Raw genomic sequence first — 22,723 nt, forward strand, 5'->3', positions numbered from 1 at the left:
ATGACATTCCAACTCCAAAGAGTTAATGATTAAATGAAAAATGTATGTCTTCTTGAAACATTGGGCACTCTATACATGGCACCTGCTACAGTTACTGAATTAATTTTTTTTTTTTTTTTAAGGCAACATGGGCTGGAAAGGAAGAGGGAGGACATACAACACAGGGCAGTTATTCCCTTAGCCTTCTTAACCCAGGCTTTTCAGTCCCTGGAACCAAGTGAGACACACAGACAACCCCAGCTTCTCCTCTGGTGCCTCTTGCCCTGCAGTTGAAATGTTAGGAAGAGGCAGCTGAAAATCTGGGATTGGTGGGTGGGCAGGGGAAACTTTCTGAGCCACCCAGGGGGCTAGGGGATGCTTGCTCCCAGAGTTGCAGTCACCCATCCCAGATTTGTTGTTCTCTTTCTTTGTCTGGTTTCCTTTCTTCCCTGGGGACCCCCCCCCCACAAAGCAGAGCTTGTGTTGTCAGCAGAAGGGGCCCCCAGGGGCCCTCCTGTAGGGCAGGGGGTGGGGCCACGAAGCCGCGCCCACACATCTCCTCCACCCCGGGAGCCTCCCCAGAGCCCTGCCCAGCTGGTCCCCAGGCACTTCCAGAACCCAGGCATCAGGACTAGCTGCCCCATCCCTCCTCCTCCCCCCCACCCGTCCACTGGGACCGTTGAAGGCTTGAAAGCCTGGCAGTGTCAGGGAAGCAGGCCAGAGGGCACTTCCCTGGCTGCAGGGAGCTTGGGCTGGTTAAGAGGCCCCTGGCTCATTCTTCCTTCCTTTGCCAATCAATGGAAAAGCTCGCTGCAGGGCATGGCATTCCCAGCCTGCCCTGCTCTGGGGGCAGGAGCAGGGCACGCTGGGAATCGTAGTCCTTACAACTCAGGTGCAGAGAAAATTGGAAAGAGATGAGGAAACTGGAGGGGAGAAAGGTGTAGCTGCTGCCATGGCCCAGGAAAAAGAATGAGGGTAAACAGGTGTGGCTGGGCTGAGTGAGACAGGTGGCGCAAATGCAGAAGTCCTGCTTTTTAACAGACTTCCCACCGACCCCATCCTCAGACCCCTACTCTGAGGACAGAGGGTCAACTTTAAAGTTAAATATCTCACTTTGAAGCCAGTTATACTGGAAACGTGGTTAACTGAGTTGAAAACTGAGCAGATGAAACCATGCCATTGTTCTAACAGGGGTAGGAAGAGACAATCAGGGTCAGGTAACTGGCTCCTGACCCATCCTCCCCTGGCCTGGAGACCCTTCCACTTAGTCTTGGATCTTCAGACCTAAGACCCCTCTCCATCTTCCCTCAGATTCAGCTCTGCCCCCTGCCTGAGACAGACAGAGATACAGAGACAGAGAGAGCCAGTTTGTGTTTGGAGAGAATGGGTGTGTGTGTGTATGTGTGTATATGGACGTGGTGGGAGGTAAATTGCTAGAGACTCAGAGACATCTTCCAGCTTAGAAAAACCAGTCCAGACCCAGGCTGAGTTCCCCAGACCCAGAGCCCAAAAGCCAGGGAAAGTAAGGCCGTGTGACTCAACCCTCCCTTCCTGGGCCCTTATCTCCAGAGGCCAGAGCTTCCACCCACCCAGGCAGCCCGGTGATCTGTCCTCACTGTCCCCTCCCTACGCCCACCCTGCTGAAGCCCCAGGCAGAACCGTGAAGGGGACAGGGGCTGAGCCTGGCTGACCGCTCCGCCCTCTGCCCAGGAGAACCATGAGGCAGTAGCAGCCATGCTGCCCTTCCTGCTGGCCACACTGGGCACCATGGCCCTCAACAACAGCAACCCCAAGGACTACTGCTACAGCGCCCGCATCCGCAGCACCGTCCTGCAGGGCCTGCCGTTCGGGGGCGTCCCCACCGTGCTGGCTCTGGACTTCATGTGCTTCCTTGTGAGTGCCCACATGCCCCCCTCCACCCTTGGCACCACACCCTGCATCACAGCTGGCTAACACCTGCCACTCTAACCACTCCCCCACCTGCCCCTGACTCCCCACGTGTGGCTGCAGGTGGGAATCCCCATCACCCAGCCCAAGTCCAGCCTCGGACCTTCATCCCACCCAGAGTCATCCTTTTCTCAGACAAAAATCCTGCCCCTCTGCCCTGCCCTCCTACCTAGTCCAGGGGGTGAATGGCCTCCCCTCCTGCCAACCACCCCCTCCTTCCTCAGGCACTGCTGTTCTTGTTCTCCATCCTCCGGAAGGTGGCCTGGGACTACGGGCGGCTGGCCTTGGTGACAGATGCAGACAGGTAAGGCTCTGGGACCCTCCCCTTACCCCTACACACAGGCTGGTGTGCGCACTCGCACGCCCACACACACACATGCACACATACCTTGTCCACACTCCTCAGGGATAGGAGGAGAGTCAGCCCACTCTCATCCTCTTTGGTGGGGGCGGCAGGGGCGGGGATGAAGAGGGACCGGTCCCAGAGCGGGCATGCGGGCACCGGGGCCCACAGCTGGGCCTTGGTCCCTCGCCAGTCCCTGGAGACCCATCCCAGCCCCCGCTAACCCTGTCTGTTCTCTGTCCCCAGGCGCCGGCGGCAGGAGAGAGACCGAGTGGAACAGGAATAGTATGTGGGGCAGCAGCCCCCTCGCCCCCACTAAACCAGCTTTCCTTTTTCTTCTCTTTCATGCTTCTCTTCCTACCACGTTGCCGGTGTCTCTTTTCCGTTTTCCCCTCTGCAGGCTCGTGTTCGGATTAACGCAGGTGGTGTGCTTCGCAGAGCAGGGGGCTCCCCAGCTTGTCTCTGCCTCTCTCCCCCGTCTCTCCCTCCGGCTCCCGGCCTGGGAGAAGTGGCTCCCTGTGTGCCCCGCGCACGTGGGCGTCCACCGCCCCGGTTGGCTGGGGCGGAGGAACCATCTTCCTTGGGAACCCACCCGACAGTCACCCTGTTGGTTGCAGAGACAAGATTGGGTGTCTCCAGTGGCTTCTCATCCCCTAACAGCTAGTTCTTCTTATTCCAGGGTTCCCCGCTCACCTGCTCTGGAGGCCTGGGAGGGGGTCGGCCAGAGAAGCTCTGAGCGTGGCCCTCTGTGTCCGTCACCGTCTCTGTCTATAGGCCTGGCATTGGAGTTGCGGCAGCTGCTGGGGTCAGGGAAGGGGGAGGGTGGGGGACACCTCCCAGCCTCCCTAGCCCCCGGCCCTTCTGGGGTTCTCTTGGTCCAGCCTGTCCTTCCCCATCACCACGTGCCCCCCTCCTCACCATTGCCCTTTGCCCAGGGTGGGCTCTGCTCCCCCAGCCCCCGCTGGTCAGCTCCAGAACTTCAGGGCCCTGCTGACTTCCTTCGTTCAGCAATCATGGGGTGCTGATGAAGACTCCCCCTCCCACCCTTCCCCCATCCCTGCATCAGTGCCCCCCACATCCCCCCGGGGCCCCTGAGGGTAAGGTGCGGGTTCAAGGGAGGCAGAGAGAGGGCAGTCACTCTTGCACGCTTCTGCCTCTGAGCATTCTGTGCCTTGTCTGGAGCTCTGGAGTGGGAGCCCACCCACTCTCCCCGGCTCCCCAGGAACTCTTTCTGATCTCTCGCCTCCCCACCCCCAGTGTGGCCTCGGCTATGCACGGGGACAGTCACGACCGGTATGAGCGTCTCACGTCTGTCTCCAGCTCCGTCGACTTTGACCAAAGGGACAATGTGAGTGTCCTCCCCCCAGCTTCTCAGCACCCCCTCCTCCAGGGCACGTGGGCTCAGCAGCCTTGGCTTCAGGTGATATGGAGTCAGGGGTCTATGTGATGGGGCCTTCTGCCCAGCAAGGGTGATGCTCATCCGAGAGCCACAAGGTCGCCCCCAGACCCAGAACTCGGGGCTCTGTCTTCCACGGCAGCCTCCAAACCAGCAGAAGTTGAACATCTGTGGTTTCTAAATGTCATTTTCCCCAGTAGAGTTCTGTACCCCTCTCCAGTGATCAATCCTAGGGACCTCTTTTCCTTAGACATTTTCCTGGAAGTAATCATGAACCTTCCAGGCCTGCTTAGCAAAACATGCAGAATCCATTGTGCTGCTCAGAGGTTGTAGGCTGGTGGCCCCTGGCAATCTGGGGCCAGCTGACCTGCTTGTAGATTGGACTGAGGGGCGGGGCCCCTGTAGACAAGGCATGTACTTGGGGAGGCATAGCAGACCCCAGGCCCCTTTAGATCAGACCCAACACTCTGGCATTACCTGTCTGGCCCCGTGTCATTCTGCCAGGGTGAGAACTCTAACCCTGGTCAGAACTCTAATCCTCAGGCTATAGGGTGGCCCTGGTCAGTCCAGCTTAGGCTGGGGGCCCCGGGAGCAGCAGCTCCTGTGGCCCCCGTAGCAGAAGAAGCCTGTCAGCTTCCTGAGTTGGATTCATACTGGTAAGTGACAAAGCAGAGGTATCACCCCTCCCAGCCAGAGCTGTCCAGATGGTCCCCAGACTTAGGTGATGTTGGCAACAGATAGCACGGTCCTGTATCTTGGCTGGAAGTCTCCCAGTAGGAAGTTGGGTCAGGGTCTCTCTGCCCAGCCTTTCCCCACATAGTCCCACCCTGCCCTGAGTGGGGTCTCTGTCTGAAGACAAGCCTGGGGGCTGGAGAGCAAGAGATCACAGCTCACAGTGACCCTGGGATGGTCCCTCTGGGGTATTCTTGGGGTTTCCCAGGTGCTGCTAGTGGTAAAGAACCTGCCTGCCAATGCAGGATTCACAAAAGATGCAGGTTCGATCCATGGGTCGGGAAGATCCTCTGGAGAAGGAAATGGCAACCCGCTCCAGTATCCTTGCCTGGAAAATTCCATGGACAGAGGAGCCCAATGGGCTACAGTCCATGGGGTCCCAGAGCGTCAGACACGACTGAGCAACTGAGCACACAGAAGGTAGGTGGCAGGACCGTGGGCAGTGTGGCCCACTCCTCTGCTCTTGGCAGCCATGTTGCAGACTCTCCACATCGCAGAAGCTGCAGGTCTGAGGTCCCTTCCTCGGACCCCGATCCCCACCCATCCCCACCCTGGCCCACACAACTGCAGGACCTTTTCTCTGGTTCCGCTGCCCTTGGGTATTTGCGGGGACCTGCAATCAGAGCCCAGGAGTCCACAGGTGACCCCATGTGGCCTTGGTCCTTCTTCCTCCCTGAGATTGGGCGACCCTCCTCGCCCCTCTCTGGGATGAGCTGGTTTCCGTGTGGGCTGTGGGAGCTGTGGGAAGGTGAGCCACAGCCTGGAGGTGGTCACGAGATTGGGGTCGGGGAAGGAGGGAGGCTAGAAGGGGGAAGGGAGGCTCGGGGGTGGCGGGGGATGGTGGGATGGGGACAGCAGCTGACAGCCCTCTGCACCCCCCAGGGTTTCTGCTCCTGGCTGACAGCCATCTTCAGGATAAAGTAAGTGAACAGTCTTCAAGCTCTAAAGAAAGAGAGAAACAACAGACCTGTCATCTCCCTACCAAGTCCAGAGGCCGGCATCTCTGAGGGCCTTAGCGCTCCTAGCCAAGCCAGCACCCCCCTCCCTGCTCCGGGGGCCCAGGCCCCTGCTGTTCCTCTGAGCTGGCCTCACTTTACCCCCCAACAGTCTCCTGTGCCCCACCGCCCCTGCCTGGAGGGCCTGCTCTGCCCTCAGCTCTCCCCGCCCCTGCCGCCCTGTGCAAGCAGGGGCTGGCGCTGCCACCTCAGAGCCATGTGCAGCCAGCGGGTGGGGGCAACAGGCAGGCTGGGGGCAGCCAGCCAGCTGCAGGCAGGAGCCAGTATTCCTGCAGGCAGAAGTCAGGAGATGGAGCCAGAGTGCGGCAGGCAGGCAGTGAGCCTTGAGAGAGGCAGGAAGCCGGGACAGGTCAGCACCGCCACCGCCCTGGCTCTTGGGCCCCCAGGGCTCCCCAAATCTAAGGGGGAACACCACTAAGGCACCACTGCTTCCCAGACCTCCCTCCGCCCTCCTGCCTCTGTCTCCTCCTGCCTCTGTCCTCATCCACCCTTCTCGGTTGGTCCTCTCCCTTTCGTTTCTCCCCACCCCTTGCTGCTCTTCCTCTCTGCAGTCTGCCTTCTTTTTCTTCTCTCTGTCTCTCTCCCCCAACCCCTCTCTTCTCCTCTCTTTTCTCTTTCCCTCCCCTTCTCCCTGCATCCTTCCTTCTTCTCTCTCCCCTTCCCTCTCCCTCCTCTCTCCCCTCCTAGGACATGGGGGACCCAGAGCCCCCCTCCCCTCTTTCGACCCCATCCTGCTGCCGGATCAGCCAGGGCTAGGGTGGATGTGGGCTGAGGTGGGCCAGGGCAGATGAGCCGTGGCCCCTCCGGCACGCTGGTCCTCAGCGCATCCCCCTGTCCCCATGCCCGCAGGGATGACGAGATCCGGGATAAATGTGGAGGCGACGCCGTGCACTACCTGTCCTTCCAGCGGCACATCATCGGGCTGCTGGTGGCCGTGGGTGTCCTCTCTGTAGGCATTGTGCTGCCCGTCAACTTCTCAGGGGACCTGCTGGGTCAGTGAGGGCTAGGATGGGCGCAGTGGGAAGAGGAGGGGATGGAAGGGGAAGTGCCCTGATCCCTCCGTCATCCTCTCCCTCGTCCCACCCCCCAGAGAACAATGCCTACAGCTTTGGGAGAACCACCATTGCCAACTTGAAATCAGGGTAAGAGTGGGAAGCTGGTCAAGCGAGGCCTGGGTCTGCGGGCAGAGTCTGGGCAGGAATGGGGAGCAAGGAAAAAGGGGGGTGTTCGGGGGAGAGGTACTGAGGCTGCAGAGATGACGGTGGGGCCTTGAGGGCTTGGGATGGAGCAAGAAGGAGAAGATCCCAGGGAGGACTGGCTGGTGGTGGCTGGAGGGCAGTGTACCCAGCAGGGAAGGCGTGAAGAGATGACCTCTTGGGGACAGTGTGGTTGGAATGGGACAGTCTCGGGGTCTAGAGGATGTGGGGTGTGGGGCCTGCCTTGGGAGGGTGTCAGAAGACCCGAGTCTCTAAAGGGGCCCTGCACCAGGGTTGTTGTTTTTGGTACTTATTTATTTTTGGCTGTGCTGGGTCTTCATTGCTGCGAGAGGGCTTTCTCTGGTGGCGGCGAGCAAGGGCTACTGTAGTTGCTCTGCGGTGGCGTCTCTTGTTGAGGAGCGCGGGCTCTAGAATGTGGGCTCAGTAGGTGTGGCGCACGGGCTTAATTGCCCTGCAGGGCCCACAGCATGTGAAATTCTTCCCAGAGCGGGGATCGAACCGTGTCCCCTGCGCTGGCAGGCGGATTCTTCACCACTGGACCACCAGGGGAGTCCACCAGGGTTTCATGAACACTGGCAGGTTGGGGGTGTTTGAGAGTGTTCCCAGCCCCGGTGACCCCACTCACCCCTCTGTCCCGCCAGGAACAACCTGCTATGGCTGCACACCTCCTTCGCCTTCCTGTACCTGCTGCTGACCGTCTACAGCATGCGCAGACACACCTCGAAGATGCGCTACAAGGAGGACGACCTGGTGAGTGCAGCAGAGCCAGGCCCGCCCCCCCAGCCCACCCTCCAGGGACTCTTCCTGTCTGAGGTGTGGTCAGCCCCTGGGTGAGGCCAGCTGGCTTTGAATCCTGGCTCAGCAGCCCAGGAGCCCCCATCCTGCCGGTTAAGTCACCTCCTCCAGGCTCAGTCCCCTCCTCTGTAGGAGGAGAGAACGGTCCCTCTCCCAGGGTGGGTGCGGTGAAGTGAGGCGGTGCATAGAAGGCCCTGGGGCAGGAAATGACTGTGGGAGTGATTGTCCCTCTTCTCCTATATTTATTCCCCAAACCAGTACTGAACAGGCACTCCATGCCACCCGGGCTGGGGCCTCCCTGAGGATCTGCGAGTGGCACCCGCTCCATGCCCCCAGAAGCCCTCAGGGGGCAAGAGGCCAGGGGGCTTTCACTCTGCTCACTGATTTCTATTAGAAACACTGCCCCTGGCTTATCCCGAGGTGTGCTCCTACCCACCTGCCCCTCTCTGCTCCCCCGTTCCCCACCCTCTCTCTGAGGGTCAAGCCTCAGGAAGGCAAACTGGCCCCCTTCACTCCCCAGGTGAAGCGGACTCTCTTCATCAATGGAATCTCCAAATATGCAGAGTCAGAGAAGATCAAGAAGCATTTTGAGTGAGTAGCTCCTCCCCCCTCCCCAACCCCAGGACCTGTGGACCCTTCTTTGCCTTCTTCCAGCTCCAAGAGCATCATCAGAGGCCTCTCTCTCCAGGGGGGGCTTAGGGGTCTGTGGTGCAGGGTAGGGAGTTATGCTAAGGAAGAATTCTCCGACTCCAAGGTGGTCTAGCAGTTGGGCTGGACTTCAGGTCCCTCAAAGAGCTGGAGAAATACTTGAAAAGTGAGTCCCTGGGCCTTTCCTCCTCCTGGCTTGAACCAGCTCATGGTTTATGTACCCCGGGTCCACAGGCCCTTGAGGATTGGGTCTTCTCAGAATTGTGCGTGCTGTTCTAGAGACTGTGTGCACGCGGACTGGCAGGGAGAAGGGTCTCAGCCTTCAGTGCATCCTCAGGGAGCCCAGGAGAGCTGGGCTGCATGTTCTCTGAGGTGCTTTTCAGCCAGAAGTCTGTCTTAGTAAAGCAAAGGAAATCCACCTCCAGTGGCCAGAACAGTCTGTATACAGCATCTGTCCATCTGTCCACTCAGCGGATGTTCTCAGGCACGCTGAGGTCCATGTGGTGGCCTGGGGACTACAGAAATGAATGCAAGACCATCGAGTTCTCAGGGCTTAGCAGTGCAGAGGCCAGCTTTAGGGGCCAGTCCATGGTCTCCTTAGAGATTGGTCTGGGGACAGTATTAGGAGTTGGTCGGTGGTCCTGACGAGGGCCACTGGTGGTCTGGATCAGGGCTTGGTCTCTAGTGAGGATCAGGACTTAGTGAGGTCGGTTGGCCTGGATGAGCAGTCAGCTGTTAGGATGGGATTGTGGTCGGATCCCAGGCCTCTGTGTTACAGAATGACTGGTTTGTGACCGGGGTTTTTGAGTGAATCCTCTTTTTTATTCAACGTGCATTTATTGGTCCCCTTCTGTGTACCAGGCATAAATCAATTAGAAACAGGTCCTGCCCTCCCATAGTTTACAGAACAACAGCTATAATTAGCTCATCAATCATTGGTCAGTATGAGAGAACAATTTGGGGTCCCATCTGGAGTTCAAGCTGTACTCAGCGTTAGGGGGCAGGCTGGGTCAAGATTAAGGACAGTGTGTGCTGAGAATTAAGTGACATCTTAATGTTACTGTCCAAATGGAGTCAGCTGTCAGCTTATACAGACAAGTCCTCTGGTAACTTGTCTATACAAGTATCTTTTTTTTTTTAAGGAGATAGCTCTTTTTTTTTTTTTTTTAAATTGACCCTTTCTTTTATTTATGTATTTATTTGGTTGCACGGGGTCTTAGTTGTGGTATGTGGAATCTAGTTCTCTGACCAGGGATGGAACCCGAGCCCCAGGCATTGGGAGCGCAGAGTCTTAGCCATTGGACCACCAGGGAAGTCCCAGTAACAGGTATCTTTTGAGCATCTTGTGTTACACTGGAGCAGGAACCTGGGGGTATGGCAGAAAACCTGCCCTCATCTGCTTATATTCTAATAGGGAGAACCAGATGGCAAAGAAATGACCTTGGCAGGTAGGGGTGGGTACCTAGAAGAAAACCAGAGCAGGCAGAGGGGCAGATCGAGGGGTCATGGAGGGTTGCTGTTTCCGATGGGGTGGGCGGCGGGGGCTCTGACAGGGTGGCCTGAGAACAGAGCCCTGTGCGCAGTGAGGGAATGAACCCTGGGAGTTGAGCATCCATGGATCCAGCACACGTTTGTCCTACACCTACTATGAGCTTCGTCCCAGGGAGACAAAGAAGAGCCAGGCTTGAGTCATGTCCGTGAGGAACTCACAGTCCAAGATGTCTGTTTCAGGGGTCCGTCTGTGGTATTGTTTAGGAGACAGCCCGACTAAAATTGGCGGTCATTTGCAAAAACCATCCCAATCAATATTATGAAGTTAATTATCCTCCCATTAAAATAAATAAATTTATTTTTAAAAATAAAATAAAACTAACGGTCAGGGGGACTTCCCTGGTGGTCCAGAGGTTAAGAATCCGCCTTCCAGTTCAGGGGACGGAGGTTCAATCCCTCACTGGGGAATTAAGATTCCACGTGCTATGGGGCAACTAAGCCCATGCACCATAACTGGAGAGCCCTCATACTACACTGCAACAAAGACTCGATGCAGCCAAATAAATACATAAATAAAAATAATGTAAAAAAGTCTAGCGATCAGCCTATAAGCAGGGGCTGGGGAGACTGCAGTCCTCGTTGGCGTTTTTAGCGTCATGGTGAGCATTATTTCACTGACCCATCCATTCAGCACAGCACAGTGGGTGTTTGCTGAGCACCTACTACGCGAAGGCTGTTGATTATGTGAGGGCTGTTGACCCAGCACCTGGGTACGTGGTGCTGAGCAGGAGGCAGCCCTTGTCCTTGTGGAGCCCCTGCTAGTTGTCAGTACCCACCAGGGTCTGGGTTCCAGGCCTGGGGTCTGTCTGGATTGGAGGACTAACCCAGAAGAATCAGGGGAGGACCTGTGTGCAAAATCAGGGAACCTGTGTGGTAGGGATTAGGGGATTAGAGATTAGCTGGGTGAAAATGAGGATTTAGCCTGCCACAGGGCTGACAGCCCTTCCGAAGAGGAACCTGAAATGGTTTGAGCAGCGGCAGTTCCAGGGGGCTTCCCAGGTGGCGCAGTGGTAAAGAATCTGCCTTCCAGTGCAGGAGATGCAAGAGACTTGGCTTCAATCCCTGGGTGGGGACGATCCCCTGGAGTAGGGAATGGCAACCCATTCCAGTGTTCTTGCCTGGGAAATGCCATGGACAGAGAAGCCTGACACGCTGTAGTCCGTGGGGTCGCAGTGTGCCGGACACAACTGAGCACACACCCACTATTCGTATCCTACATCCTGTGTCAGGGGAAGAGTCCGGAGCCTCCTGGGAAGTGCCTTTTAAGGACGCCATCCCAGATTTAAGTTGCCAAATTCTCATGGGCTTGTGAGGTCCATCTTGTTACTTTAGAATCATGTCTCCACATCTTTAACACTTGGTATTTCCTTCTTTAAATATTAAACAAACCAAAAAAAGGCAGGACCTCTTATCTAGATTAGGGATTAGGATCAGGGAGCAGTGTGTGATCAGGATGAAAACGGAAGTGTTCCTCCATGCAGGCTGTAAGCCTCCCTCAAGCCCTGCTGGGTACCAGCTACTGAGAGTCTGTCTGGTCAGTCTCAAGTCAAGGTGGAGTCAACCTTGGCTCATGGTTAGAGGTCAGTCTTGGGTCTCGGTTATGGGTCAGTTGGGTCAGGATAAAGGATCAGTCTCTGGTCAGTGTTTAGAGGTCAGTCTCAGGTCAGGTTTCAGGATCAACCTCTGGTCATTCTTGCGCCAGAGACCATTCTGTAGCCCAGGGCTATGGGTTAGTTAGGATCAGTCAATGGTCACGGCTCAGTGCTGAACTCAGGGTCACCAGGTCTCCTGGGAGCAGGGTTAAGAGAACGACCGTAGCTAAAGGCAGTTTCTCTGCACGTAAAATCCCCAGCCCCACACAGGCATCAGACCACAGCTGTGATGTCCCCAGCACTCTGTGAGTACGCGCTCTCATCTGGGTCCATGCCCAGGCTAACCTGTGCACGCTCCCCCCGATGTGGATAAACAGGAGGAGCAATTTCAAAGTTTTATTCTTGGGAATTGTCGTCTTTGCAGACTCAGAAAGAGGGAGCTTGAATTGGGGCTGTGTGTCTTGAAAGGTGATGGGGTCATGGAGGAAGGTTGGGGACAAGGGAGGGACAGGGTCCCTGCCAAGGGTGATAGTGGACTGTGTTTCAGGGAGGCCTACCCCAACTGCACGGTTCTGGAAGCCCGCCCATGTTACAACGTGGCTCGTCTGATGTTCCTCGATGCAGAGAGGTAGTGGGGCTGGGGGTGGGAGGGCGACATTGGAGGGCCCCCTGCCCACTGTGGGGCGCATCTTGGCTGCCACTCAGGAGTCTGGCTCCCCTTCCAGTTGTTTCCCAGGGCGTTTGATTTTAATTCACCCCCGGAGCGCCTGTCAGTTCAGCTCTGGAAAGAGCAAGTCCTGGAGGTTAGAGGAAGGGGTTCCACTGTCCCTCCCCCACTCCATTTGAAGATGTACCCTTCCTCTGCTACAGTGTGAGAAATTTAGGCTATGGGAAGAACTTTTGGCCCTCAGGGGATGATGGGGAGACCCTGGACTGGGGACATGTCTGAACCATGCACCCTAAGCAAACCCAAGAGCACAGTGGCTCTTGTCCTTGGGGAGTGGACTCCATGACCCCCGAGCTGGGTCACCTACCCATCCTCCAGCAGACCCAGCTGGGGGGTGGGTGACCAGGCGCCTGGTTCCCACAGAAAGAAGGCCGAGCGGGGAAAACTCTACTTCACAAACCTCCAGAGCAAGGATAATGTCCCCACCATGATCAACCCCAAGCCCTGTGGTCATCTGTGCTGCTGTGTGGTGCGTGGCTGTGAGCAGGTATGGGGCGTCCTGGGCTCGGCTCAGGCCTCAGGGCCCCCCGGCTCCCCGTGGCTGGGGGGGGATGGGGGGTCCTGGGGAGACAGGTCACAGTGGAGACGGATGCACCCCCCAGTTGAGCCTGTCCCACAACCTCAGGAACACCCACACACACACAAGCAGGCCTTACACATAAATACCACAAAGTCGAGGGGTCCCCCGAGGAAGCAGAGCTGGGGTGAGGACCACAGGCAGGGGCAGCCCCTCCCTTCTGTTCCTACGTCCTGGAAGCCCTAGTCCCACTGTTGGGTCTGTTCCCTACACCTACAGCAACCAAGTTTTCAAAACCCATATCAGAAGAGGTCAGCCAAGAGGCCAGCTTGCTGAATTTACTAGCTCTGTGGCTTTCGGCAAGTTTCTGGACCACTGCATGCCTCGGTTTCCTCATCTGTAATACAGGGCTGCTGGTACCCACCTCTCAGGGTGCTTGTGAGGAGAAGTGGGTGAACGGAGAGCTTAAGCAGTGCCCAGGCTGCAGTCGGCCCCGGGCGGGGCCAGCTGGGTGAAGGGAGGGGACCAGCAGCTTGACCCAGTCCCCACCTCCCCGTCCGTCCTGGCAGGTGGAGGCCATCGAGTACTACACGAAGCTGGAGCAGAAGCTGAAGGAGGACTACAAGCGGGAGAAGGAGAAAGTGAACGAGAAGCCCCTCGGCATGGCCTTTGTCACCTTCCACAACGAGACCATCACGGCCATGTGAGCCCTGCCCGCCCGCCCCAGCCCCGAGGGACCGGCCGGGGCTCTGGGTCCCCGGTAACCATGCCCCCCTCCCCCAGCATCCTGAAGGACTTCAACGTGTGTAAGTGCCAGGGCTGCACCTGCCGCGGGGAGCCCCGCTCCTCGTCCTGCAGCGAGTCCCTACACATCTCCAACTGGACCGTGTCCTACGCCCCCGACCCCCAGAACATCTACTGGTGAGCAGAGGGGGATGGCGCTGGGGTGGTTCCGTGGGGCCAGTAGGGGCACCAGTGGGGCACGGGAGAAGACGGAGGTCCTAGGTGTCTCTGGGGTCGGGTCAGGCGTCCAGCCCCGGGGTGACGCCTCCACCCTCCCAGGGAGCACCTCTCCATCCGCGGCTTCATCTGGTGGCTCCGCTGCCTGGTCATCAATGTCGTCCTCTTCATCTTGCTCTTCTTCCTCACCACCCCGGCCATCATCATCACCACCATGGACAAGTTCAACGTCACCAAGCCTGTGGAGTACCTCAACGTAAGGCCCACACCCCAACCCTCCACACTGTGCACCAAGGCACAGACCCCAGGCCCCCGATCCCCCCGGCCAAGGGCATGTGAGGGGCGTGGAGCCAGGCTCCCTGCTGCCCAGTTGAGCTCTTGTTCTGCTTTTCTAGCCCAGCCCCGCTAAGAAGGTCCCACACCACCGTGGGCTGCAGACCCGCTCTGTGCTCTTCCCTCGGGCTCCCTGCCACCCTTCCCTGGGAGAGGCCTCCCTTGGTTCACACTCACCTAGAGGGGCTCCCCAGGAAGAGAGCGCCTGGGTCCATCCCTAACTGACCATGTGACCTCGAACCAGGCCCTCCTCCAAACCACTCAATCTCTCCAATCAAAGCGTGAAGGGCCAGACCAGATCCTTGGCCTCCAAACTTGGATTCTGATGCCCTTTATCTAAGGAAATCTCACGTGAAACTCAGTGTGGAAAAGCAAGGTTGCTCAGGTGGCAGTGGTTGGTGGTAGGGGGGAGCTTCTGCTCCTCTGTCCTCACTCCCCCTACAAGCCTCCTGGGAACCTCAAAGTTCATGAGAAGGCACTTTGAAAATCACTGGGTGGTAATAGCATAATAGATAAGACCCAGGCTGCCTGGGTTCAAATCACCCCCACCCCTACTTCTCACTGTCTCATTTATGGAACCTTGTTTTGCCTCAGTTTACTCATTTTTAAAATGGGGTAATATCATTATTGTAAGAATTAATACATGAAAAGTACATGATCCAAAAAAAGTCCATCATCAGTGCTTGGCACATAGTAGGTGTTCATAAATGCTAACTACTAATACAATTCGAGCAGGGATTGTACAGATGGCCCTGGCCCCGAGCTTCTGGGCTTATTTATTCATTTGGCTGCCTTGGGTCTTAGTTGTGGCACACTGGAGCTTCATTGCATCACGTGGGGTCCTTCGTTGCAGTGCGCAGATTCTCTCGTTGTGGCACACAAGACTCAGTAGTTGCAGGATGTGGACTCTCTAGTTGTGGCACATGCCACAAAGCATGCAGGCTTTTAGTTCCTCTGAGGCATGTGGGATCTTAGTTCGCCAGTCAGGGATTGAACTTGCTACCCCTGCACTGCAAGGCATGGTGGGACTTCCCACCAGGGAAGTCCCAATGTTCTGGACTTCCGATGAGGCCTTGGGAGCTGGGGGGCCCCAGGGCTCAGTGGAGGAGGGGGGCAGGTAAGCCACACCAGCTGGGCCCACTAGACCACCCCTGCCTGACACATCCTCCCTGCTGCCCTCTGCAGAACCCCATCATCACCCAGTTCTTCCCCACCCTGTTGCTGTGGTGCTTCTCGGCCCTGCTCCCCACCATCGTCTACTACTCTGCCTTCTTTGAAGCCCACTGGACACGGTGAGACACACCCCTACACACACACTGACACTCCTGGGCACACACCCTCCACCTTCAGACCCCCCACGCCCCGGGCAGTCCCAGAGCTGGCAGGGGAGGGATGGTGACTGGGATCCTCACCTTGGGAAGGCCACCTCCTTCCCAGGGGACCCTCCTGGGACTGCAGGAGCTCGGGGGAGCAGGCATGGGGCTGGCTCGCCTGACCTCTGCCCCCATCCGTGCCCCCCTCCCACCCCAGCTCCGGTGAGAACAGGACCACCATGCACAAGTGCTACACCTTCCTCATCTTCATGGTGCTGCTCCTGCCCTCGCTGGGACTGAGCAGGTGGGTTTCGGAGGAAGGGGTGGGAGCTGGGGTGGGGGACGGCAAGAAGAAGAGCAGCCAGGGGCCCCAGGTCTGGGGCGCGTCCTCAGAGCTCCTGGATGGGACGCTGTCCCCTCTGGTGTTCTGGCTACTCCAGCCCCTGACACCTCCATCCCCTCTCTTCTCCTCCCCAGCCTGGACCTCTTCTTCCGCTGGCTCTTTGACAAGAAATTCTTGGCTGAGGCAGCTATCCGGTTTGAGTGAGTGACCAGGGTCCCCAGGGAAGGAGACCAGATTTGGGGGGGGAGTATTCCCCCATGGAAGGGTGCAGCAAAGCACCCACCCCTGCGGTGGGGAGGAGGAGGGGCTTATATCATGGTCAGGCATCCCAGAGGTCGCCCCCACAGGCTGTCTTGGGTGCATACATGGGATGTCCGAGGGTCTGTGTTGGGAACCTCTCTGGATTCTGAGGTCACCCTTAGGGTATATTTGGGGCTTTGGGGCCTACACTCGGGGGGGTTTCTATGGTGGGCTCTGGGGCTTGTATCGTGGGACTAATTGGGAGCTGGAGCTTCACTTGGGGGGGTTGGAAAGGTCTATAGTGGGATCTTGGTTGTGCTGTGGGAGTGATGTGAGGGTTCCTAGGGGGCTCCCTGAAGGTCTCAGGTATCACCCCTTTGAGTCTCTCTGGAAGGCTCTTGGGCTTACACCTCACTCAGAATGACCATGGGGGACTCTGGGGGTCACACCTTGGGGTGTTTCTGGGGCACAAGCTCTGGGAACACCACTGAAGTCTCAGGCTATCACCCAGAGGTGTGAATGTGCAATTCTCTATGGGGCCCCTTCCCTGGGAATCTCTGTGAGGGAGGTCTTGGGGGACACATGCCATGGCTGTTTATGTGGGAGCAGGCTATAGGGGTCTTGCTCTAGGCCATCTGTAGTCACCTTGGGCTCACATTTGAGGTGTCATGGGTACTGACAAAGGTCCCTGGGCTCCCCCACTCTGAAGATTTCTGGGGGAGGGTCTCTGGAGCTTGAGTTCTGGAGGTTGTCAGAGGCTCATACTCTGGGGGTTACTCTTGGTTAAATTAAGATCTAAGGCAGGGAGCCTTCAGGGTGTTTCTGGGGCTCACACCCTCAGGGTCTCACAGGGAGAGGGGTGGCCGTGGAGATCTCCAGAATCATACCCTGAATACTGGTCTCCTTAGGGGTCTCTCCACTCTCTCCAGGGGTCCTTATGTGGCACAAGTTCTAGCAGTGCCTCTGGGCTCACACACACTGAGGTTATCTTTGGCTTACTTTGGAGGCATCTGGGCGTTCATATTCAGGGGTCCCTGAGACATGGGTGCTTTGAGGGCTCAGCTGGAGGGTCCACGTGGAAAATGGCACCTTGGGGGTGCTGGCACGCTGGCAGTGGGCAGGGGGCCTCTGGGTCCCCCAAGAGTGCAGAGCTGGAGCACCTGGTGCCCACAGGTGCGTGTTCCTGCCCGACAACGGCGCCTTCTTCGTGAACTACGTCATTGCCTCCGCCTTTATCGGCAACGCCATGGACCTGCTGCGCATCCCGGGCCTGCTCATGTACATGATCCGGCTCTGCCTGGCGCGCTCCGCCGCCGAGAGGCGCAACGTGAAGCGGGTAGGGCCGCCCGGGGCTGCCGCGGCCCGCACAGCACCCCCTGGTGGCCCAATCAAAAACTGCAGCAGCCGTGCTAGAGCGTGGGGGCCCCAGGGGGCCGGGACCTGGGGAGCCTTGTTCCAAGGCCCTCAGTCACCCCCTTCCCGTCTGGGGCCTCAGTTTTCCCGTGTGTACAGTGACATAGCGTAGCTAACCCTGAAGGCCCCTCTAGTTCTGACAGTCTAGTGTTCTGTGATGGGAACTAGGGGAGGTCTGGGTCTAGACCCAGGGTCCCTCTGCCCTAATCCTACACAGAGGGCTCTGGGCATCCAATTCCCAAACCCACCACCCAGCCAGCCCCTTACCCCTGGAAGGCCCCTCCCCAGGCCCCATCACCATACCCCCCCTGACCTCCGACTCAGCCACAGCCCCCCTCGCCATCAGCTTCGCCCTGCCCTGCCCTGGACACTGGGTTCCGTTCCCACCCTCGGCTTCTTTCCTGGCCCTAGAGTTCCTGTCCCTTTCCCTCCTCCCACCTGCCTGAGCCCCTCCAGTCTCCCCCTCCCCTCCCCTCCCTGAGCGACCCTCCTGCCCATCTCCCCCCCAGCATCAGGCCTACGAGTTCCAGTTTGGCGCAGCCTACGCTTGGATGATGTGCGTCTTCACGGTGGTCATGACCTACAGTATCACCTGCCCCATCATCGTGCCCTTCGGTAGGCACCGCCGCGCCGGGACCTGGGCCCTGCTCGGGGGGACCCAGGACCTCTCCCGCTCCACTCTAGCAAGGCAGGCCACCCGAGTGGACAGGGCCCCGGCTGGGAGACCGGCCCCTCGGGCCTCCCGCCTGGTCCCTGGCTCAGTCTGGGGCTCGGCCTGGGGGGGAGGAGGGTAAAGCCATCTCAGCTCAGGCTGGCTTCGGCCCGTGTGCGGGTCCCTGGGCCACATCTCCCCAACACGGCCGTATTCCTTCACACCAGTGCCTTCACGCAAGTGGCTATATTTGGACACAGATCACCTGCCCACTGAGGAGTCCACACACACACACAGTCGTAAACAGGATCCATGGGCACACTTGTACACAGCCCCGCACACTCGTGAAAGACCTTTGGGTTTCAGGGAGGGTTCGGGTCCTTACCATTCCTGGAAATACCCTGCTGTCACTGCACCATGTGACCTCGGCAAGTCCCTCTTCCTTCTGAAAAAATTAAGCAAAGTTTCTCTTCACCCCCATCCTTCCCCCCATCTGTCCTTCCCCACCCCCCCCACTAACACTCTAATCCATTCACTACCCTCCCTGGTTATTGAAGGCTCCAGACTCCCAAACTAACCACCTTGTCCCCATTTGAAACGTCCCATTCCCTCAACCCCCAGGAAGAGAGACCTTACCGCCTAACTTATACTCCTCTGTTTAGGGTCAGGAATAGGAAAAAGACAACATGCAGGAGGGTGCTTGCTGACCCAAGCCAGTAGATTTCTAACAGTGAATTCCTGGTGAGGGGCTGCAGAGTGAGGGGGTTGAAGCAGGGGAAGCTGAGGTTCCGTGATCCTGCGAGGGGCTTGGGGCTCAATTCTCTACTGGGCCTGGGGCAGAAGAAGCAGGGGGCCAGCCCTCCAGTGACCTTGCAAGGCCCGGGACAAGCCGTGACAGACACACGCAGGCCCGACAGCGCTGGTTCCGAGGTCAGGGCGCGTGTGGCTTCCCCCAGGGCTCATGTACATGCTGCTGAAGCACCTGGTAGACAGGTACAATCTCTACTACGCCTACCTGCCGGCCAAGCTGGACAAGAAGATCCACTCGGGGGCTGTCAACCAGGTGGTGGCTGCGCCCATCCTCTGCCTCTTCTGGCTGTTGTTCTTCTCCACCATGCGCACGGGTGAGGGCCGCCCCCACCGTCTGGGGCTGGGGTGGGGGCAGGGGGCAGAGGAGACTCCCGCCAGGATCCAGGCCGAGCAGACCACAGGCCCGGGGAGGGCGGGTGCAGGCTGGGGGCCTGGGAGAAGCCGCAGTATAGGGGAGCATGGGCCTGCGTTCAGGAGGGAGCAGAAGCCCCTGGGAGGGGGGCCCGGAGGAGAGGTCGCAGCCCTTTCTCTGCCTTCCCCCCCTCCCCAGGGTTTCTAGCCCCGACGTCCATGTTCACGTTCGTCGTCCTGGTGATCACCATTGTCGTCTGTCTCTGCCACGTCTGCTTCGGACACTTCAAATACCTCAGTGCCCACAACTACAAGGTGGGAGCCAGGGGGCAGGGAGGCGGCCCAGGGCGGAATCTGCGGGCTGGGGGTGGGGCTGGGGAGCTTAGGGCAAGGGCCTCCCCTCTCACCCGCTGACTCATTCCGGGCCCCTCAAGATTGAGCACACGGAGACAGATTCCGTGGACCCCAGAAGCAATGGACGGCCCCCCAATGCTGCCGCTGTCCCCAAATCTGCGGTGAGTGCCCCCGCCCAAGGCCAAGCGCGGGGTGGGGGTGGGAGTGGGGGTGGGAAGCATGTCTTCCCCACGAAGCTGGGTGTCCTGTCAGTCATCCAGGAAAGGGAGAGCCTGTCCCAGAGCCCGGGGGCAGGGAAGGGATCTGGTTCTGCCAGGTGGGGGCTCTGCTCCATGTCCCCCCTGGAAGGAGAGTTGCTGCCCCTCCCCCCACAGGCCGGGAGACCCCCCCCCCGCCCCCGCCTTCCCCACGAGGGGCCCCCCGCTGTCCACGCTCACACCGCCCCCTTGTCCCCCTTCAGAAATACATCGCTCAGGTGCTGCAGGACTCAGAAGTTGACGGGGACGGGGGTCCCGGGAGCTCGGGGGACGAGCCCCCGTCGTCCTCCTCCCAAGACGAGGAGCTGCTGATGCAGCCTGACGGCCTCACGGACACAGACTTCCAGTCTTGTGAGGACAGCCTCATAGAGAACGAGATCCGCCAGTAAGGGAAGGGAGGGCCCTGGCGGCCACGCCCTGCCCCCCGCCCGCCCGGCCCCCCACGGACACTAAAAACAAAACGCTAATAATTTATTAGATCTAAAGCCCCTTCCTTCCCCATCCCCTGCTTTCATTAAGGTATTTAAACCTGGGGACTTCACCGCTCTCTCCCCCACCACGGAGGGAGGGTGGGTGGGAACTCCCCCCCAACCTCAGTGAGGAGAGCCCCGAGCCGGCCCCGGGGCAACGAGGGGTGTGGACAGGGTTCCCCCAGATCAGTACCCCCCTGGGCTAGTAGTATGATCAGGAAAGGGTTAATGAGAGCCAAGAGGGGTACCTGTGCCACGGCTGGAGACCTGGTGGGGGCAGACGGACCAGGGACTGCCCCCCCAGCTCTTACCTCCCCTCCCCCCAAGTCCCGCTGGGATCTAGCGCCCCAGGGAAGTGGAGCCTCCAGCCCCTACGGGGTGGGATGAGAGGGGAGAGCGTGCTGAGTGGGAGAAAAGAGTCCAGCCCTGAGCCAGGGGGACTGACCTGGGGGTGGGGGGTGGGCATGGCTGACACTGGAAAATGGGATTTTGCACTGTTGTTTTTTTTTTTTTTTTTCTTTCCTTTAAAATAAAAATGAAAAGCTCCGAGACAGGTGTCTGATTTGTGATGCTGCCCTGGACTCGTGGCTGGGGTCCAACCACCTTCTCTTGGTCTGGAGGACCTACAAGATCAGCATCCCCACATGACCTGGGCAAGAGACTTCCTGTGTGTAGTCTCGGCGTCTCCATCAGGGAGAGGAGAGGGTAGCGGCAGAGGCATGCTGTATTCACCATGCCAACCTCCCCAGCACCCTCCCCTTGCACCCATGTCCACCCCCCACCCCGCCCCTGCCACCTGCCCTGAGGAAATTGTGGAACCTTTCAGACTGGGGAACAGGGACCCAAGGCCCACACTCTGAATCACCAAGAGCCACACAAATAGGACAGAGATTTAGGGGAGAAAGGCCAGGGAGAGCCACATATTCCATGCTGGTCCAGGAAGTCTTCCTGGAGGAGGAAGATTCCAGGACAGCTGCTTCCAAAAAGAGATTCTTAGCGGGCTTCTCTGGAGGAGGAAGAGTAAGAAAATGAGGCCACAAGAAAGGACCAAATACTGTCATTCTTGTCATTGTTGATGCTGTTTACCGAGTGGTTGTTAATGTGCCTGAAATTACACTAAGTGACTTCTGTGCTTCTTAAAGCATTTATTCAGAGCTTGCGGTGAGGTCAGGCGTGGGTTTGCTCTGAGAGCTGTATGAGATAATATATGTCAGGTGCCCGCTTGGCCCAGCGCCTAGCACAAGGTAAACACCCCATAAATGTCAACTGTAATTAATACTATGCTCATGAATAGGACCTACAAAGCAGGTGTGGTTTTCCTTATTTTATGGGAAAGGATGCAGGCTCAGAGAGGGTGTGGGGTTTGCCCAGGGATGCCAGACTGGGAGGAATCTTGAAATGTTCTCCTGAACATCTCAGTGAACTGACCCCCAGCCCATCTGTCCCTGCCCCAGTAGTACCCCCAGACAGACCCTCCAGTTCAAAGCTGATCCATCCTCTTAAGATCCAACTCAAATTCACCTTCTCTAGCAAATTTCCCGTGAGCATTCTTCTCCACACCCCCTCCAGAGGACTTGGACTCCAGTCCTGGTTCTGTCACTCACTCACTGTGTGTCCCCAGGGGACCTGCCTCTCCTCTCTGAATCTCTTTCCTCATCAGTAATCTTAGGGAGCATGACCAGGTGACCCCTAAGGCCCTGAAGCATCCTCCTACACACCTGCCAGCCACTGCCCACTAGCAGGACCCAGAAAGCAAGAAAGCAAGTCAAAGAACTCCCAGAGGGGAGAGGAGATCTCAGAGGAGACGGAGAAGGAGGAAGAAATGAGTACCCCCAAGGGCCTGCAGACTGTCACCAAGAAATGGCCAACAGTGAGGACAGCAAACAGCGGAAAGCCTGATAAAGATTGCCTGTGTGTCCTGTATGTCAGATCCGCAAACTTAGGAAATGTGTACCCCAGGGATATCCCAAAGTCCTGAGGCTGGAGTTGCTGCTGGGCCGAGGGTTTGAGGAAACCAACCAGCCAGCTGCTGGATGAGCAGAGATTCGCTGAGTTTCCAGCAGGGGTGCAGTTTCCAGCAGTCCCCTGAGGCTGCAAAGGGCATCTCATCCTTGATCCTCCCATCAAACCATCCTGAGGACCTACTATGCACCAGTGACCCAGTAAGGCTGGGTAAGGGGTAAGGGGTAAGGCTGCCTCCTGGGCATCCACAACCCAGAGGACAAGACAGACAGACGGGAGCGCTCACTAGGTCTAGCACTGTTCTAGCACTTTCTATCAGTCACCTCAGAGATAACTGGGTTCCGTTCCAGGCCACCACAATAAAGCAAATATCACAGCAAATCAAGTCACGAATTTGGGTTCCCAGTGCACAGGCTGTATATTGTCACCCTGCTTATTTAACTTCTATGAAGAGTATATCATGAGAAATTCCAGGCTGGATGATGCCCAAGCTGGAATCAAGATTGCTGTGAGAAATATCAATAACCTCAGATATGCAGATGACACCACCCTTGTGCCAGAAACCGAAGAGGAACTGAAGAGCCTCTTGATGAAAGTGAAAGAGGAGAGTGAAAAAGCTGGCTTAAAACTCAACATTCAAAAAACTAAGATCATGGCATCCAGTCCCATCACTTCATGGCAAGTAGATGGGGAAACAACGGAAACAGTGACAGACTTTCTTTTTTTGGGCTCCAAAATCACTGCAGCCATGAAATTAAAAGACACTTGCTCCTTGGAAGGAAAGCTATGACCAGCCTAGACAGCA

General features: G+C 57.6%; 1 protein-coding gene across 3 annotated transcripts in view; it reads left to right on the forward strand.

Moving 5' to 3' along the window:
* TMEM63B (transmembrane protein 63B) overlaps positions 1-20,505 on the forward strand; it is a 25,347-nt gene extending 4,842 nt beyond the window's left edge. For all 3 annotated transcript variants that reach the window (XM_043449594.1, XM_043449593.1, XM_043449592.1), the window contains 23 exons: positions 1,690-1,872; positions 2,151-2,230; positions 2,516-2,554; positions 3,527-3,617; positions 5,280-5,317; positions 6,263-6,405; positions 6,504-6,555; positions 7,272-7,380; positions 7,946-8,016; positions 11,764-11,844; positions 12,307-12,430; positions 13,030-13,163; positions 13,244-13,381; positions 13,523-13,676; positions 14,939-15,045; positions 15,284-15,370; positions 15,544-15,609; positions 16,823-16,985; positions 17,572-17,677; positions 18,671-18,838; positions 19,075-19,190; positions 19,310-19,390; positions 19,690-20,505. In XM_043449594.1, the coding sequence (XP_043305529.1) occupies positions 1,714-1,872; positions 2,151-2,230; positions 2,516-2,554; positions 3,527-3,617; positions 5,280-5,317; positions 6,263-6,405; positions 6,504-6,555; positions 7,272-7,380; positions 7,946-8,016; positions 11,764-11,844; positions 12,307-12,430; positions 13,030-13,163; positions 13,244-13,381; positions 13,523-13,676; positions 14,939-15,045; positions 15,284-15,370; positions 15,544-15,609; positions 16,823-16,985; positions 17,572-17,677; positions 18,671-18,838; positions 19,075-19,190; positions 19,310-19,390; positions 19,690-19,875 (2,493 nt within the window). In that variant the 5' untranslated portion in view covers positions 1,690-1,713 and the 3' untranslated portion in view covers positions 19,876-20,505. The remainder of the gene's footprint in view (positions 1-1,689; positions 1,873-2,150; positions 2,231-2,515; positions 2,555-3,526; positions 3,618-5,279; positions 5,318-6,262; positions 6,406-6,503; positions 6,556-7,271; positions 7,381-7,945; positions 8,017-11,763; positions 11,845-12,306; positions 12,431-13,029; positions 13,164-13,243; positions 13,382-13,522; positions 13,677-14,938; positions 15,046-15,283; positions 15,371-15,543; positions 15,610-16,822; positions 16,986-17,571; positions 17,678-18,670; positions 18,839-19,074; positions 19,191-19,309; positions 19,391-19,689) is intronic.
* Positions 20,506-22,723: the final 2,218 nt, after the last annotated feature.

This window comes from Cervus canadensis, chromosome 28, assembly GCF_019320065.1.
Source record: "Cervus canadensis isolate Bull #8, Minnesota chromosome 28, ASM1932006v1, whole genome shotgun sequence".
Classification (NCBI taxonomy): domain Eukaryota; kingdom Metazoa; phylum Chordata; class Mammalia; order Artiodactyla; family Cervidae; genus Cervus; species Cervus canadensis.